This window comes from Sceloporus occidentalis, unplaced genomic scaffold, assembly GCF_023333645.1.
Source record: "Sceloporus occidentalis isolate IW3139 unplaced genomic scaffold, rSceOcc1.0.p SCAF_7, whole genome shotgun sequence".
NCBI lineage: Eukaryota > Metazoa > Chordata > Lepidosauria > Squamata > Phrynosomatidae > Sceloporus > Sceloporus occidentalis.
In genome coordinates, this window is record NW_028316987.1 from 72,319,453 (window position 1) to 72,336,088 (window position 16,636).

At 38.0% G+C, this 16,636-nt stretch overlaps 2 protein-coding genes across 3 annotated transcripts in view; both read left to right on the plus strand.

Annotated features, from left to right (window-relative positions):
* Positions 1-10,346, plus strand: part of STAM (signal transducing adaptor molecule) — a 43,894-nt gene extending 33,548 nt beyond the window's left edge. The window contains exon 14 of the mRNA XM_089533317.1: positions 1,957-10,346. Within this exon, the coding sequence (XP_089389443.1) occupies positions 1,957-2,197 (241 nt within the window). The 3' untranslated portion in view covers positions 2,198-10,346. The remainder of the gene's footprint in view (positions 1-1,956) is intronic.
* A 4,521-nt stretch (positions 10,347-14,867) lies between these two features.
* LOC149309943 (macrophage mannose receptor 1-like) overlaps positions 14,868-16,636 on the plus strand; it is a 65,080-nt gene continuing 63,311 nt past the window's right edge. For both annotated transcript variants that reach the window (XM_089533319.1, XM_089533318.1), the window contains exon 1: positions 14,868-14,928. In XM_089533319.1, the coding sequence (XP_089389445.1) occupies positions 14,868-14,928 (61 nt within the window). The remainder of the gene's footprint in view (positions 14,929-16,636) is intronic.

The window sequence follows — 16,636 nt, forward strand, 5'->3', positions numbered from 1 at the left end:
ATCCACAACTTAAAAATATTCAAAAAAAGAAAGAAAGAAAGAAAAAAATCCAAAGAGCAAACCTTGATTTTGCTGTTTTGTATAAGTAAATAACATTTACTATGCTATTGTATATACTGGGACTTGAACATTATTATTATTATTAAACTTTATTTCTAAAGCGCTGTAATTATACACAGCGCTGTACAAAGTCGGTAAAATTAAAGAGTGTATAAAAGCCTGCCCAAGGCGTACATTCTAAGATAATAACAATTAAAAGAGGAATAGATAAAATTACCATATAGAAAAGAAAAAACAAATTAAAAAATCAAATATAAAACAAATCACATCACATCAAATATTATCAGACAGCCAGATGACAATCCCTGAGAACGCTTCCCTAAACAATATGGTTTTCAGCTCAGCCTTAAAGCTGGTAAGGGAAGTGATGAGCCATGCATGCAGAGGAAGAAGGTTCCAGGAATGAGGGGCAGCAAGAGAGAAGGGATGGATCCGGGATGGGGCAGAGAAGATCCTGGGTTGAAATAGGAGACTTTGGCTACCAGAGCGGAGAGTGCGAGTAGGGATGTAAGGAGAGAGAAGATCGGTTAAATAAAGAGGGGCCAGCCCATGCAGGGCTTTAAAGGTGAGTAGCAAAAGTTTGTACCTGATGCGGAAAGGAAAAGGGAGCCAGTGAAGGGAGGACAACAGAGGGGAGACATGATCATAACGGCGAGCGAGTGAAATAATGCGTGCAGCTGAATGCTGAACAGAAATTAATGGGTGGAGATGAGAGAGGGGAAGCCCTGTCAAGAGGACGTTACAGTAGTCTAGTCGTGAGACCACTAGGGCATGGACCAGTGTTTTTGCGGTAGAAGCTGAGAGATATGGACGGATTTTGGCGATATTATAGAGAAAAAATCTACAGACTTTGGCTGTAGTCTGGATCTGAGGGATAAATGACAAAGATGAGTCAAAGATGAAACCAAGCCTGCGGGCTTCCTGGACCGGCTGGATAGAGACGTTATTGACAGAAATAGAAAAGGAATAGAGAAGGGTGGGCTTAGGAGGGAAAACAAGAAGCTCGGTCTTGGACATATTGAGCTTCAAATGCCGATGGTGCATCCAGTGGGAGACAGCTGTTAAACAGGATGACACTTGCTGCTCTAGCTCTGGTGAAAGATTGGGGTGGAAAGGTACAGTTGGGTATCATCGGCGTACAGATGGTAGGAGAAACCAAAAGAACTGATAAGTTTGCCAAGGGAGAGTGTGTATAAAGAGAACAGAAGGGGACCCAAAACAGAGCCCTGAGGAACTCCAACAGATAAGGGGACAGAAGACGAGGTCTGACCACCCGAGACCACTGAAAAAGATCGATCTGACAAGTAAGATGTGAACCAATCGAGAACAAGGCCCGAGAAACCAAGGTCAGAGAGTACATCTATTAGGAGACAGGAACATCCACACATTTTCGTATCCCTGTGGGTCCTGGAACCAAACCCCAGTGGATACCAAGGCCATTGTATGGTGATTGTAGAAAAAGTACATGAATGTCACGTAATAAACTACTATTCTGAGAAATCCCATTCTAGGTTTCTTTAAAATTGGGGAGAGGCAATTTACAGGAAATAAAGATGAGGAAATCTGAGGCTTTCAGGAACTAGTTATTTTTGTGAGACTTCGTCTGTGAAGGGTAAGACAGACATCCTCCAGCAGAACTAAACTATTTTCTCTAGAAGATTTGATTAGGTAGTCTTAATGCTCTGAAGAAGCTGGTTTAATTGCATGCTATGTGAAGTCACTTAAGTTAGAATGCTCTTGGCCTCTGATTAATTTTTTAAACTTTGTTTTCATTGGGTTTGAAAGCAAACTCAAATTTGTTCTTTTATGTATATTCAGTGAAAATTGTGTTTTTGTCTGCCTTATTTTGTATCTTTTTGTCAATACTTACTGTTTTCCACCCTGCTTTACTTCCAGCACAATGGTTGGTTCTGTTCCAGGAACTACATATTGTAGCCAAGCTTCAGTCTACAGCCCACCCCCAGCTGCTACTGCTGACATTGCTGCTTACCAGAATTCTGGAACTATGTCCCAGGTGCCAAACTATAACTTAGTCACATCGACCCTGCCCCAACCACCAGGCAGCCAGCCGCCGCCACCACAGCAACAACCTCCAGCATCACAACAAAATACTTACTCCCAGAAGGCACTACTATAGGGTATAGGACTTCTGATTCCTAATCTGCTCTAACCTCTGCTGAAGGCAGTTTACAATGTTATGAGTTTATTCCTTAATATCTTAAACATGGGTTATCCTCAGCTTAATAGGAATCTTTCTTGGTGAACAAGTATGACGATTCTATTTGCACTGACTTTTTAGGATTTTTTTAAGTTTGCAAAGGAGTTAAAATACTTAGGACATTTAATTCCTTTTAAAATGCCTAAACATTGGTACAAGATTATTTATGTCTGCTGAAACTGGCTAGTTTGTGAAGAGTCAACTTGACAAACTGTTGTGGCATATATGTTCTGTACATATAGTGTGTTTGTGTTAGTGGCTGTTTTTGGATTAGTGGTGATCATGTGAATATATAACAGTGTTAAAATAATTTACATTACTGTTTTATTAATCATGAACGGATGGACCATGTTCGTGGATTTTATAAGAATGTTTGTTCAAAGTGTAGGAGAAAACTCTAACCTGCATATCACAAATACTTACAGGCTGTGGATATGTTTTTGAAACAGAATTGTCTAGTTTTCATTAACTGTGCATTGAATGCAAAAGTGTCTTGCCTTCCTGTAGCCTTTGGGTGCTACTAGATGACATTATCTACCAAAGTAAGAGGTCTCAAACTTCAGACACTCTGCATTCAGAAAACATTCTGCTTTGATGAATAATGGTTTTGGAATAATAACTTGCAAGCTGCTAAACATATGGGACCATGAAACACATCTGAACTGTTTTATTTTATTGTTTTAAGTGATGTAACTTACATTTCCATGCTGGTTTTATGTCATCTGAATGCTAAAAATATATTCTGTGTATATTGGTGGAAATCACACCAAAGAGAGAGAGGGGGGATACATTGGATATGAGTGAATGGCATTTTTAAACTGGAACAACAACAAAAACACTACATTTATTAAAGTCTTCTTAAGGACTGTCATAATTGTCAGATCACTTGATTGTGTGTAATATTTTTTTTTAAAAAATCTTGTGGCCTTTTTATCCTCCTCCAAAGCATCCATATAGCCCAAGATACTTCCTCTGCATGTATGCACAGACTACAAGTATGTTTTCAGGTTAGAGATGAGAGTAGCACTCATGCCCGCTTCTTTTAAGGAAAAATGTCTGCTGATGCCTCGAGAGTTTGGGTCAAGAATAGTACATTAAGTATCAGCTCAAGATATATTCTGAGCATTTTCATCAGCAAGCTGTAGCTTTTATTTGAACATAATGTGGCTTTCCACCCCTTTGTTTAATTGTACATTTGTCTTGTTTTCATTTACTACAGCATTTTTCTTTGAATTTCCCCAAATACCTATGATATAGTGTGTAGCATTTTAGTAGTAGTACCTCATTTTATGGGGTACATAGCTTACCACAGATGGCAGTAATCCTTGGTTTACTCTACCTGTGAGTATGTTACTTAAGAATCCTGTCACTTTAGGCTTGTATCAAGGAGCTCCAACATTTACAATATATAAACAAATCACTGGAGTCTTTCTGAATACAGATGAGAATACTTATTCAGTATGAGTTTCTCTACTATCTCTGGTAGAGGTATCCTATCCTGATTGTATTAAGGGTTTCTAAGAAACAATTTATATTCTCCTTTCCCAAATTCCTCCCTTGGGCCTTGGCTATCCATGTGGTAATCGCATTCATAGGAAACAATGAGAGCACTGCCCTCATCTCTGAACCAAAGGTGCCTGTGGCTTGTCTGACATTGCTTGTTTCTCAGAGCTACCCCTCCGTGCTTCTGAGGCCACAGTCACTCCAACTTTAGACATACAACGTTTGGAATACACTGGACCCTTGTTATACGCTGGGGTTTGGTTCCAAGATCCCCCGTGTATAACAAAATCTGTGTATGCTCAAGTCCCGTTAAATATAATGACATAGCAAAACGATGTCCCTTATAAGAAATGGAAAAATCAAGGTTTGCTATTTGAAATTTATACTTTTTTTGAACATTTTCAAACCATGGATGCTTGAACTCCATCTATGAAGTACAGGCAAAGCTTCGCCCTTTGACATGATTGTCAAATTGTGTCTGACTGTAGGAGGCAGTGCTCATCTCTGTTACTAAGCTGAGGGAGCCAACGTTGTCAAAGACGACTCCATGGCCATGTGGCCAGCATGACTAAACACCGAGGTGTATGTAACACTGTTACCTTCTCACCCCCCCCCCCCCCAGTAGTACCTATTTATCTTGTACTTTTACACACTTTCAAACTGCTAGGTTGGTTGGCAGAAGCTGGGACTAGTGATGGGAGCTCCATCATATGGCACTTGGGTCTTGATTTGCTGACCTTGCGGTCATCAGAGTCAATGTCTTAACTGCTAAGCCACCGCGTCCCCTAACTCCATCTATACCAGTGCTAAAACCATCATATGCTAGTTGTCAATTTTGGGGGAAGTTTCTTGGAATACCTAGGTACTAAATAGAATGCCGGCAAATTTTGATTATTATGCAATAAATGTTGATTATTATGCAATAATCTCCTAGTCCCTACAGTGGTAGTTCCAACTGCTACTGTGCCCACCTCTTTTATTACACTTACTGTTCCTCCTGTTATTAGACTTCTATTATTTTGCCTTGTCAAAGCAATGAAGAACGGAGACTTAAGAACCATCAAGGCTCAGACCTAAGATCCATCTTCATCAAACTAAATGTTCTTGTGGAAGCTTGTCAGCAGGGCATGAAGGCGATAACTTTTCACTATTTATTCTTCAGCATCTGTTTTCAGTACTGTATGATTGTTGTCTGTGGAGGTGCTATAGTGCCAGCAATAATTGATAGAAGAATCCTCCATTTGTCTGATTCTATTTTAAAGTCATGACAGTTCGATTCATAATGATCTAATTATTGCAGTGCTAGTTGATGTCTTCAAATTAAACTCAGATTTCTTTTAATAGGTGATGGTGAAACTAGCATGGCAGAGTGGTTTGAGTATTTGGCTAGGACTCTAGGAGACCAGGGTTCAAATTGCTACTCAACCATAGAAAGCTGCTGGATAACCTAGGATAAATCACTCTTTCATCCTTAGAAATTAATGGCAAATCTCTGAATAAATCTTGCCAAGGAACCTCTGTGATAGGATCACCATATCTCTGAATGGACTTGAAGGGATATAACAACAGTTGATGCCCCAGTGTGCACCACTTGAAAGCTATTTATATTAAGCATCATTTGCTTTTTTGAAAAGATACCTTTATGCCTTTTTGCAGTTGACTTGTTTTTAAACAATGAACTGCGCAGGCATAATAATCTGGCTTTCTAGATAGGAAGGCCACACTGTTGCTTAAATTCTTAACATTGGCATTCACATAATGCAAACACACTAACGAGGTATTTTTCAAAATTTCTGTAAAAAAACTAATAGTTTTCATAGAGTAATAGATAATCATGCAACTTAAATTACCATGATATAGTATTAGATCACTTCCTCATCTTATTAGGTTGTAACATATTAAATATGATTAGAACACTGAGCTGCATTTTTATATAAATTAGGACAAGTAATTTATACAGTATATAGAAAACTCATGATGTATAGCTGTGCAAACTTGTCCACTAGTGAAAATAAGCTTCCAAGTTTGGGGGGTTAATCTAGGGGTGCACCCAAATCATGTACCTAAGGGAGGGCTTCAAAGGGAATACAACCTTATGTAGCAGAGTTATGGTCCTCCTTTTCTTACTTGCCTTTCAGGTGTCCAAGAGTACCTCTGTTTTGTTTGAATTAAGCTTCAGTTTTTGTATTTTCACCTGATATGTTACTGACATCATATCTGTTACTGACTGGTTTAGAAACAGAAGAACTGCCCTAAATCAGTTACTGACAGATTTAGAAATGACTTATTGTGTACCTGCAAGTCGTTTTCGGCTTAAGGTGGCCATAAGGCTATGGGATTTTCTCTGCAAGATTTTTCAGAGGGGGCTTGCCATTGTCATGCTCTGAGGCTGAGAGAATGTGACTTGAGCTGGGATTTTGAACCCTGGTCTCCAGAGTCATAATCCAACACACAAACCACCACACCACGCTGCCTCTCTCCTCTTACAACTAGAGGGTGGTAATTATAACAGCAGTGGTAATTATACTGGCAGTTCTAAATCCTTAACTCTGGACAACATCTCCCAGCAATTATATGTACTGTATATATTAAATAGAAAGGGGGAATAAGGAAAGCAGTCAGGGAACTGAACAAGAGTCCCCAGTACTCTCTTCTAAATAAGCCTCCACATAAAACTGGAGGTAACAAATAATAATAAAAAAAAATAGTGCTTCCAAGTCTTCACAGGTCACTCAGAAGGATACAGTGGTCTATGGCATTCAAAGTCATTGAAAGGGACACACCCATCTTGACCAGTTCACACGGGTGGCCAAACTAGATCCGTGATCTGATATTTATCATAGCTGGAAACAGATTTAATTCTCTTCAGCTCAATACAAAGTTTCATTTGTGAATTTAGAAATTAAGAAAACTTAACCATTGGTAATTACCATAGGAGAGCCAGCATGGTGCAGTGGTTTGAGTGTTGAGCTGTGACTTTGGAAACCAGGGCTCAAATCCCTGCTCAGCCATTGGAAATGATATGAAGGCACATGACAAAACAAGTTATAATATACTTAATATCTTGGATGGAATCATCATGATATGCTGCTGAAGGCAACCTGGTGCCTTTCATAAGATTTAGACTACAATTTCCATATATCTTGGCCAGCATGGCCCATGACTTAGGGACTTTAGCAAGATTATATGGAAGAAACCATTTTCATCATCCTTAATGTAATGTACAACATTTCTCTGTCTAATTTTATTATACAGTATCTGCTGCCAAAGCAAATACAATTCCATTGTCTACCCTTCTCATTTTTATACCCTACCCCTTCCCCAAAACGGGACCTCAAGGTTGCTTACAAATTTTAAAAGTACTGCCAAAGTAGGTCTGTTCGATGTAATCTTTTAAATTGTTGTGAATTGTTGCAAAATTATTGTTTGGATGAGAGTATGAATTTAACCCATTTCCCTGTTCAGTGCTCTTGAGTCTGAACTATATTTTTACATAAAACATTAAAGTTACTCTGTTTTGAATCTCTGAGACTGCAGTACTGCTAGCACTCTTCTTTTGTTTGTTAGCTGTTTTCTTCTCTGTCACATGGTGCATTTATATATCTTTTTCCTTCATTTATCTGAAGGTCTCAACATTAAGTTTAGCCCATCATCACTGTGCTTCCCCCCCTTCCCAGTTCAGTCTCATTTAATGAGAAATCTCTTTGAACCCATTTCATCGTATCATTTTCATTTTTTTTTTTTACTTTTTTAACTTTCTGGTGGCAATCTGTAAACTATTCCATCAAATTATGTTCTCTACAGCCTCTTGCAAACAGGCTGCATATGAAGAGTCAAGGTTGTTTTGTGCCTGGATATGACCTTTCTTCTGAAAGCAATACCTGCCTTTCATTCTATTTTGAGATGCTGTATTGTTTTGTCATCTTCTCTTGATAGCAGTATAAAGAATGGGCCTTATTTACATTTAAGTGTTTGTAGGCCACTCCAGCAAAGAACCTCACCCTTTGTGGCAGACATCTAATTGCTATATTGATCCCACAAAGGAATTTTCCCTGGCTAGTTTTAATAATCCTGTGCTATGAACTATTTGCTTAGCTATGAATTCTTGGTGGGAATAAGAACAGTTCGAAGTGTAGCCATCTCCATTGTCTTCAGGGTATTTCTATTACTACTTTATATATAATCACTACTTGATCTGTGCCTTCCATGTTACACCCTGTACATCGATGGAAGCATGGAGCCACTATTTTGCAGAACAGTTCTACATTCTTTGTTTTCTTTATGTCATGCCACAATTAAGTAATCGGAATAATGCATAATAAGTGGTTAATCATTTGCACACATAGAAGCAACATTCAGGTCAGTGTCCTACAGCTGTTCTTTGTTATGTGTAAATCACTTGACATTGCAGGTGTTTCTCTTTATTTTATCACTCATTTTATTATTATTTATTTAATTTTATATCCTGCCTTTCACCCAGCATGGGACATGTGACAACAAGCAAAAACAAACTACAGCTAAGTTCTTACTACTGTATACAAAAGTTATTAAAAACAATTCTAAATTAACAATTCTATTAAAGGCAAAACTAAAACCATTTAAAACACATATTTTACATCAAGCAAATTCTATAGTTCAGTCTAGACAATGAGGAAATTGAAATAGTTAAAGAATTCCCAGAATGGAGACTAAGAATAGGAAGGGCAGCTATGAAAGAACTGGAAAAGATACTGAAGAGCAAAGACATACAACTGAGCACAAAAGTCAGAATCATTCAGGCCATTGTATTCCCAATTACCATGTATGGATGCGAGAGCTGGACAGTGAAGGAAGCAGACAGAAAGAAAATCAACTCATTTGAAATGTGGTGCTGGAGAAAAGTACTTGGGATACCATGGAGAGCCAAGATGACGAACAAATGGTTTCTTGAACAGATCAGACCAGGGCTCTCCTTGGAAGCAAAGGTGATCAAGTTGAGACTATCATACTTTGGCCACATAACGAGAAGGCACAGATCACTAGAAAAACCAATAATGTTAGGAAAGGTAGAGGGTAGAAAGAGAGGAAGACCACAGACTAGATGGATAGACTAGATGAAGGGGGTTATGGGCAAGGGTTTGCAGTATCCGGGGAAAGCAGCGAAAGCTAGGGATTCTTGGAGATGTCTCATCCACAGAGTTATCGTGAGTTGGAATTGGCTTGAGGGCAGCTAACAACAACAACAACTCCATAATATATACAGTTAATCAGAAATTGCTGTTCAAGAGGAGATGGCATGAAATGTTTTCCTGGGCTGAGCCCTAGAATATTTCAGGAGTCTCGGTGTAGCAGAGAACCCTAAAGAAGTAACCTTTTAAAAAAGTTATAATTAACCAAGTTGCTTTCTTTTGTTTCTAATCTCTCTTTTTGAAATACAGTTGAATAAATGTCTTCTGTCTTAATTACATCTGGCTTTTATATTTTTATATGGTTTTACCATTTTGATGTAGTGTTTAAGTTATGATCTCAAGCTTTCCATTTGGGATAAAAATGTGTAGATCACCTTGACATCTCGGTAGCATAGATAAGAACTTGTATTTAAATAATTGAGGCATTAAGAATGTTATTTCTAAATGATTAGGTGATCCATGGTGTTTGCATACATATTTATGCATTAGGAAGGTAAATCTTAGAAGGCACCATGGATTAAGAGTGTAAAAGTAGCATTTTCAGTGTGATTCAATCTATGGGTATCTAGATGTTATTGGGATATAAATCCCAGCATCCTCAGCCAATGTGGCCATGGTTCAGAGATCCTGGGAGTTGTAATCTAATATAATCTGTGGAACTGAGACTGGAAATCATTAACCTAGTCTAATTTACTTTGCAAAAAGCCACACCATTCATCCTACACTTCTCCAATCCAGAGTACAGTGATGTCAGAAGTAGAAATTTTGTTACATAGTAGAAAGAGGACTGTAGAGTCATCAGCTCTGAATGATTTCAGGAACTACCATCCCAGAAATTTTGGATAAAAGCAACTAGTTTCCAGGGTTATACTTTGCTTTTAGTACAATAAAGTTTCTTGTTTTCATAAAGACAATTCTGAGGTATATATTCCTATCTGCAATGCTAGTTTTGAGTTCAGAAGTCTCTGACAATTGAAAAGGAAGGAAAAAATCCAATGTGGAAACAAATGATTCATGGTCACACAAAATGAGGCATCGAGATAGAAATTGCAAGTTGATCTCATTATTCAGTTTGTCTTGATACAATTTATTTTTTCCTTATAACTTTTCCAGATTTTTGTAGCTAACAGTTGAAAACTTTCTTCCAATCTAAATGTAAAACCTCCACTTGTAACTGTTAATTATACTCATTATTTTAACTCCATTAGGTAGTCTTCTCAATGTTAACTCCAGTAAAAATATTTTTAAAAGGAAATGATTGTGATGAAGGCTGAAGAATGCTCAATATATTAAAACGTGACAAGACACATAATTAGTAAATTGTTTGTTTGCAATAACTAATCTCCAAAAGATAAGTGTAGCATAGTCAATTTTCTTCTGATGCCATAAAACTTGCATTGTATTTATTGGTACTGTCCATGCTATAAAAATATAAGCGTTGATTGTTCATTTTGTCTTGTTTTTGTGTACTACATTCTGAAGCAACTCCCAAGTGGCTAACAACTTTGGTATCTAACATTCATTTTCCTATTTGACCAGTTCTTGATGTTACTGTTGTCTCCCATGCATCCTTAGATATGCACCCAGCCCACCTTTCTCCCAAGGCAACTCTCAACTTTTAAAACAAAGTATAGCTAAAACACAGTCATTTTAGGGCTTTGTTCTTAAAAAAAACCCAAAAACTTCCCTACACTATCATAATAAAACAGCATTAATATAAAGAAGAGAGCCAGCCTGTTTTGGTGTTGGACTAGGATTATGTAGAGCAGGGTTCGAATCCCCACTCGGCCAAAACCTAACCACTTTGTATTGGCAAGAATAACTAGTTAAGGTAATTATTGTTGCAACTGGTAGTGGTAACCTCTAAAATACAAATATTATAGTATGACTTTAGATGGGAGCCAGCGTGGTTTGAGCACTGGACTATGACTCTGGAGACCAGGGTTTGAATTCCCATTCAGCCACTGGGTGACCTTGGGCAAGTCACATTTTCTCAGCCTTCGAGGAAGGCAAAGGCAAATGTTTCCAAGAAAACCCCTTGATAGGTTTGCCATAATTTGGAAACAATTTGAAAGGCAAGCAACAACAACAATTTAAAGCCCTTTCAAAGCATTTAAAATAAAACAGAGTAATGATATAACATGTACCATGGCTTTAGAACTAATCACTTGGAATCTATCCATGTATAGTGGCCTCTCCGTATCCATGGATCCTGCATCCACGAATTCAACCATCCATTGCTTGAAAATATCCCCCTCCTCCCTCCAATACTGAAAACAAACCTTGATTTTGCCGTTTTATATAAGGGATGCCATTTTACTATGCCATTCTATAAAACAGGACTTGAACATCTATGGATTTTGGTATTCATGGTGAGTCCTGGAACCAAACCCCAGTGAATACTGAGGATCCACTGTAATCTTCCCATTTGAGACTGCATGGAGGACAGCAAAGCCAACCAATATGAATACAATGGAAGAGGAGGGACAAATAAGCATAATCTTGCTTCTCCCCTTCATGCAATTGTAATCACTTGGAGTTTGAAAACTTGATAAGGAGGAATGGGCACTTAAAGTCCTCTAAAGGTTTTTGGACTGCAACTCCCATGGGCCCTCACTACTCAGTATGCTATTTAGTATACTATTTAGGGCTGATGGAAGGTAATCCAGAAACACATGGCGTGCCACAGTTGCCCACTGCTGTGCTAGTGCTTTATTCCTTGGTAAGTATGTATAGGATTGTGGTCTCATTTATTGGCAGGAAATAATTTAACAAGGAGCTACGATTATAAAGCTTTGCTCTGAGGGAGGAAACACAGTATGAAACTCTGTGGAAATATTTATTGAGCTGACAGCATAATCCCTATGCATGTCACTTCCACTATGTTCAGGAAAGCTTGATTAAAAATAATGGCTATACCATATATTTGCATGAAGTTCCCTGTAAGTACTGTGCAAACACGAGTATGGGCATTTTGCACTAGAATAAAGTGCCTCAGCTTTCTCGTGGTTTTCCACATTCAACAACTCTATGAATGGCTTTTTTTAAAAAAAAAATAAGTAGATGCTCAGGCCATTACATGCAATGCAGGAAGAAAGACGAATTTAAGGACAGTTATTTGCATTGGAAGAAACAACTGTGTATAGGATTGTATATTCGTTCATCACAATGGAAGCTTTCTTCCAGTGCAATCACACCTCTGAAGGGCCTGGTCTGGACTGTAGAAGATACATCATGGCCCTGATCCACATCCACTTACCTACATCTGAGATTTAACTTTTAAAAGCCATTTGCACAATTGCTACTAGCTCTTATGGCAGTATAGTTAAGTATACATACTCTTATTCCATAATCCATGGCAAAATATTAAATTTCATACTATATTTCATTATCTCGTCCCAGTCTGGCAATACCAATCTTTCAAATTGACTTTAAGCATGCACATTTGAACTAATAAATGTTGTGTCTGTGTGTGTATACAAAGAAGCTGCTTTTAAAAAAATGAGACTTGCATTGCAATCATATTGTCATCTGAAGAAGCTTCAAATATTTTTAGTTCCTTTAAAGAAGTGATTGTTCAGAAGATTAATCTCCTGGAAGTTGGAAGGTGAAAGCTGTTTCCTTGCTCAAATAAATGTTCCCTCTCATAGCGCAATGCTACTGTTGTTTCAAGGTTACTCATGAAGCACATGCTGAAGTTGGCACAGATTCCTATATCGTGGAACAGAAAACATAACTGTGTGATTTCTTGTGAAATAGTGGAACTGTTGCAATCCACACTGACAGAGTCAACACTAGTGCTAACCAACATATGTCAACAGATGTGAAAAACAAAATGATGGCCAACAGATTGGAAGTGATCAAGGTTAATAATAATAATAATAATAATAATAATAATAATAATATACATCCCCATCCCCAAAAAGGAGACACAAGAAACTGCAGCCACTATAGAACCATAGCACTAATATCCCATGCAAACAAAATCATGCTCAAAATTCTGCAACATAGGCTCCAACCATACATGGAGAGAGAAATCCCAAAGGCCCAGAAGGGTTCAGGAAAGGAAGAGGCACCAGGGATCACACTGCAAATATACGATGGCTAATGGAGCATATTGATTAGGGCAGATTGGAGTTGTAGACCACAAGAAACATCTGGCTGATGCAGTGTTCCACCCCATACTAAGATCAATAAGGCTGTCTTGGATTGGAATGGAGAGGTGAGCTATAAATGTTCACTACATATCTAAATGGTTTTTAATGCACTATTCTGGAAACTGATATCTGTTGTTCTTTTACAAGGATCTTTTTGATGGCAACAAGGTAACCAAATGAACTTACTTTCAATTATTTCCAGAATAGTAAATATTCACATGTTGCAGCTTGAGTTTAACAGACGAAATCTAAGTTTTCGATTCAGACAATACAGTTATGCTGACAGACGAATTCTATACATGTTTACTTAGAAGTAAATCCACATGAGGTCAATGGGGCTTATTCCCAGAACCCCAGATAAGCACAAGGGTGTCACTAGGAGGGTGTGGGCCACACTGGGTGATACCGTAAAGGTGTCCAGTGTCTGCCTTTAGGCAGAAATGGACTGTAGTGTTCACTTGCATCCTTTAAAAACACCAGAGCTCAGCAGAAGAGAAGATATGAGTGGGACGATGTTCAGTGGGCGAACAAAGGAGAAGCCCTGGTTTTTAAAGTTCTATCTTACCAAATGTTCACTTTAATCACATGAAGCTATGTAAATGTAAATACATTTGGACTGTGCTTATGATATTGTGATTTAAAGGTATAATTTTAATTTTGCTAATTTGTTTATGTCACAACTACTGTCGTTACATTCAGTGATTTGCAAGAATTACCATTTATGAGTAACTTTAGTACAGAAAACATTCCTAAGAATTCTGTATGGTCAATGGGCAAGTGACACCATGAATTACCACACCTGGTGACGCCAACCCTAGTGATGCCATTGGTTAAGCAGACTTGCAGTGTTTATCTAAGGCTGCTACCACAATGCAGAATGAATGCAATTTTACACCACATTTAACTCTTATGGCTCCATTCTATGAAATCCTGGAATTTGTAGTTTGCTGTAACACCCGTTTTCTCTCATAAAACTATGAATCCCAGAATCTCATTGCGTTGAGCCATGGCAATTAAAGCAGTGTCAAATTGCATTAGTTCTGCAATGTAGATGCAACTCTAATCAGACCAATCGGGCCTACTCCCAGTAAGTAAGCGGATTTATCTAAGACACAGGTGGGCAACCTATGGCCCTTCAAAACCATGCTGGGCTATAGCTCCCTTGATTCCATTGACTGTGCTAGGACTCGTGGGAATTGCAGCCCAGCAACATTTGAAGGTCCACAAGCTTTAGGCCATCCCTCATTTATGAAGTTAATGCACTGTCTTCTAAAACTACCTTTTCAAACTTTTATAAAGAGTATCCCAGACTGATATTTACAGTTTTAAATTTGCCAGTGAGGCAAAAATTGTTCCTTTCTTTTAGTTTTTCCCAGTTTGCCAAAAGATCTTTGCAGATGCAATTGAGCAAATGATCTGTTTCCCACATTTCATGTGAGGCATTCTCAGAAAAAAAAAGTGCTGAGCAGTCATCAGTTTATCATCTGCAATTCTGTGGAAGCTCTTCCTTCCTTTTTCCTTCAGCAGTGAAATTAGCCTAGGGAAACACAGTTTGAACTGTGAATTCCTGTTATTTTAAAATGCCCCCATGTGGCAGGGCATTTCCTTATCATTAGACAACCAGAATGCTCTCCCTGAACTATCAGTTCTCAGAAATGAGCACAGCTTTCCTCCTTGCTGGCCTTAACAAGATATGGTTCAAAAAGAACCCATTCCACAGCGTAGTCTGGAGGAAGGGAAGCCAACAGTAACACACTTACAATGATTGTTCCTTTGCTGATGGTTTTTCTTTCAGTTTGTCATGGTGCAGTTTCACTAGTGGGTAAGTCACAATCCTATCTTGAATATGATGATAGAATTGCAGCTTTGATTTTTTTTCTTTGCTTAGGAGCAAACAAGCTTTCAAACAAATATTAAGTGTAATTGAGTTGCATGCTGATTTGTATATTACACCAATCTTATCTTTAAAAAAAACCCCAGCTCAACTAGGGATTTCCGTTGGCTGATGTTTTGGTTAGCAAAATGACTTTTACACCTTTAAATGTCAAAATGCATTCTCAGTGCCTTATTTAAAACATGAATTCTGGAAATAGGTTGCTTGTTGAGAGTATCTTAAATGCCTATGCATATCATAGAATAAAATATTTATAAGCATATAAAAATAAAAAATATAACTTTATTTTTAATAGCATTATGCAACACTATGCAGTTCTAGTGCGATTATATATGCAGTTTTGATCATGAAAGAATAAAAGGATGCCTTTATCTACAGCTGTATAGCTCTGATTTCCTTCTAGTGTTGAGGACGATTGTAAAGTTGTGATCACACAGTGTGTATATTGCTACGGCTGCAACTCTACATCAAGTTATATCAGAGCAAGGCAATCGAAATCAGTGCGGCTTGTTTCTGAATAAACACACATAATCTATTAGGATTATCAGAAATGCAACATATTGACTTCATGCATATGTAAGAGTTGTAATAGATGAGCCATTGTGAATGCATTCTTTTCAGTGTTTTCCCAAATACTGTACATGCTCTTGATTGTAGAAATATGAGTTTCTAGATGCAACATCTTTTATATGTGTTCTGCTTTGGTATGTTTTGTGTGTCTTATACAGTGCTATCCCTGCTGAATAGAATTCTGTACATGATTACATTACTCTACAGGTGTAGGAGGTCAATTTATACCATTGATCTTCTTCCCACCCTTAACATTTTGATAGGATCTTCTATATGGAATATAAACATATATCCTCTGTACTCGACACTTAATATTAGGTCATCTAAACAAAGCTCCCTAGATGAAGTAAGATAGAGTTTTTACATGCTACATTTTACATTGGTTCATATGTTTATGAGATTCTCTGTATCTGATGATTCATTCCAGAATTGTATCCAGACACAAGAATCTTCACAAATCCAGAGTACAGCTGTATCTGTAAGCCAATGTGTTTCAGTGGTTTGAGCACTGGATTATGACTCTGGACACCAGAGTTTGAATCCCTGCTCAGCCACTGAGATTCACTGGATGAGCTTGGGCCAGTCACACCTTTTCAGCCTCAGGGGCAAAGGCAAACCCTCTTTGAATAAATCTTGCCAGAAAACAATGTGATAGCCTCACCTTTGGATTGACATAAGGTAGAAATGACTTGAAGGTACACAATAACAAAATAGCTGTATCTAGGTAGAATGAACACATGCACATTTGTGTAAAATGGTGAATATGTTCACTTTATGTGGGCATGTAAAATACCTTATAGAGTTTGCATGGAACACAATTCTCACTTGGGTTGTGCCTGAGGACCTACTGTAGGACATTCTGAGAAAGACTTTTGTGTAGGAGTGAGAAAGGAAGGTTTGAGGGAGGAAAAAAAATAGAAGGAAACACAGGATGATTGTGTAAATAAAAGACACCAAGTAGACAAGACAGTGAAGGACAGAACCACACCTAATGCTTTCAGAGTAGGCTTAGCATAATGACAAGATGAGGCCTTTAGCCATCTTTCAGTCCAGGGCTCTGTAGCCA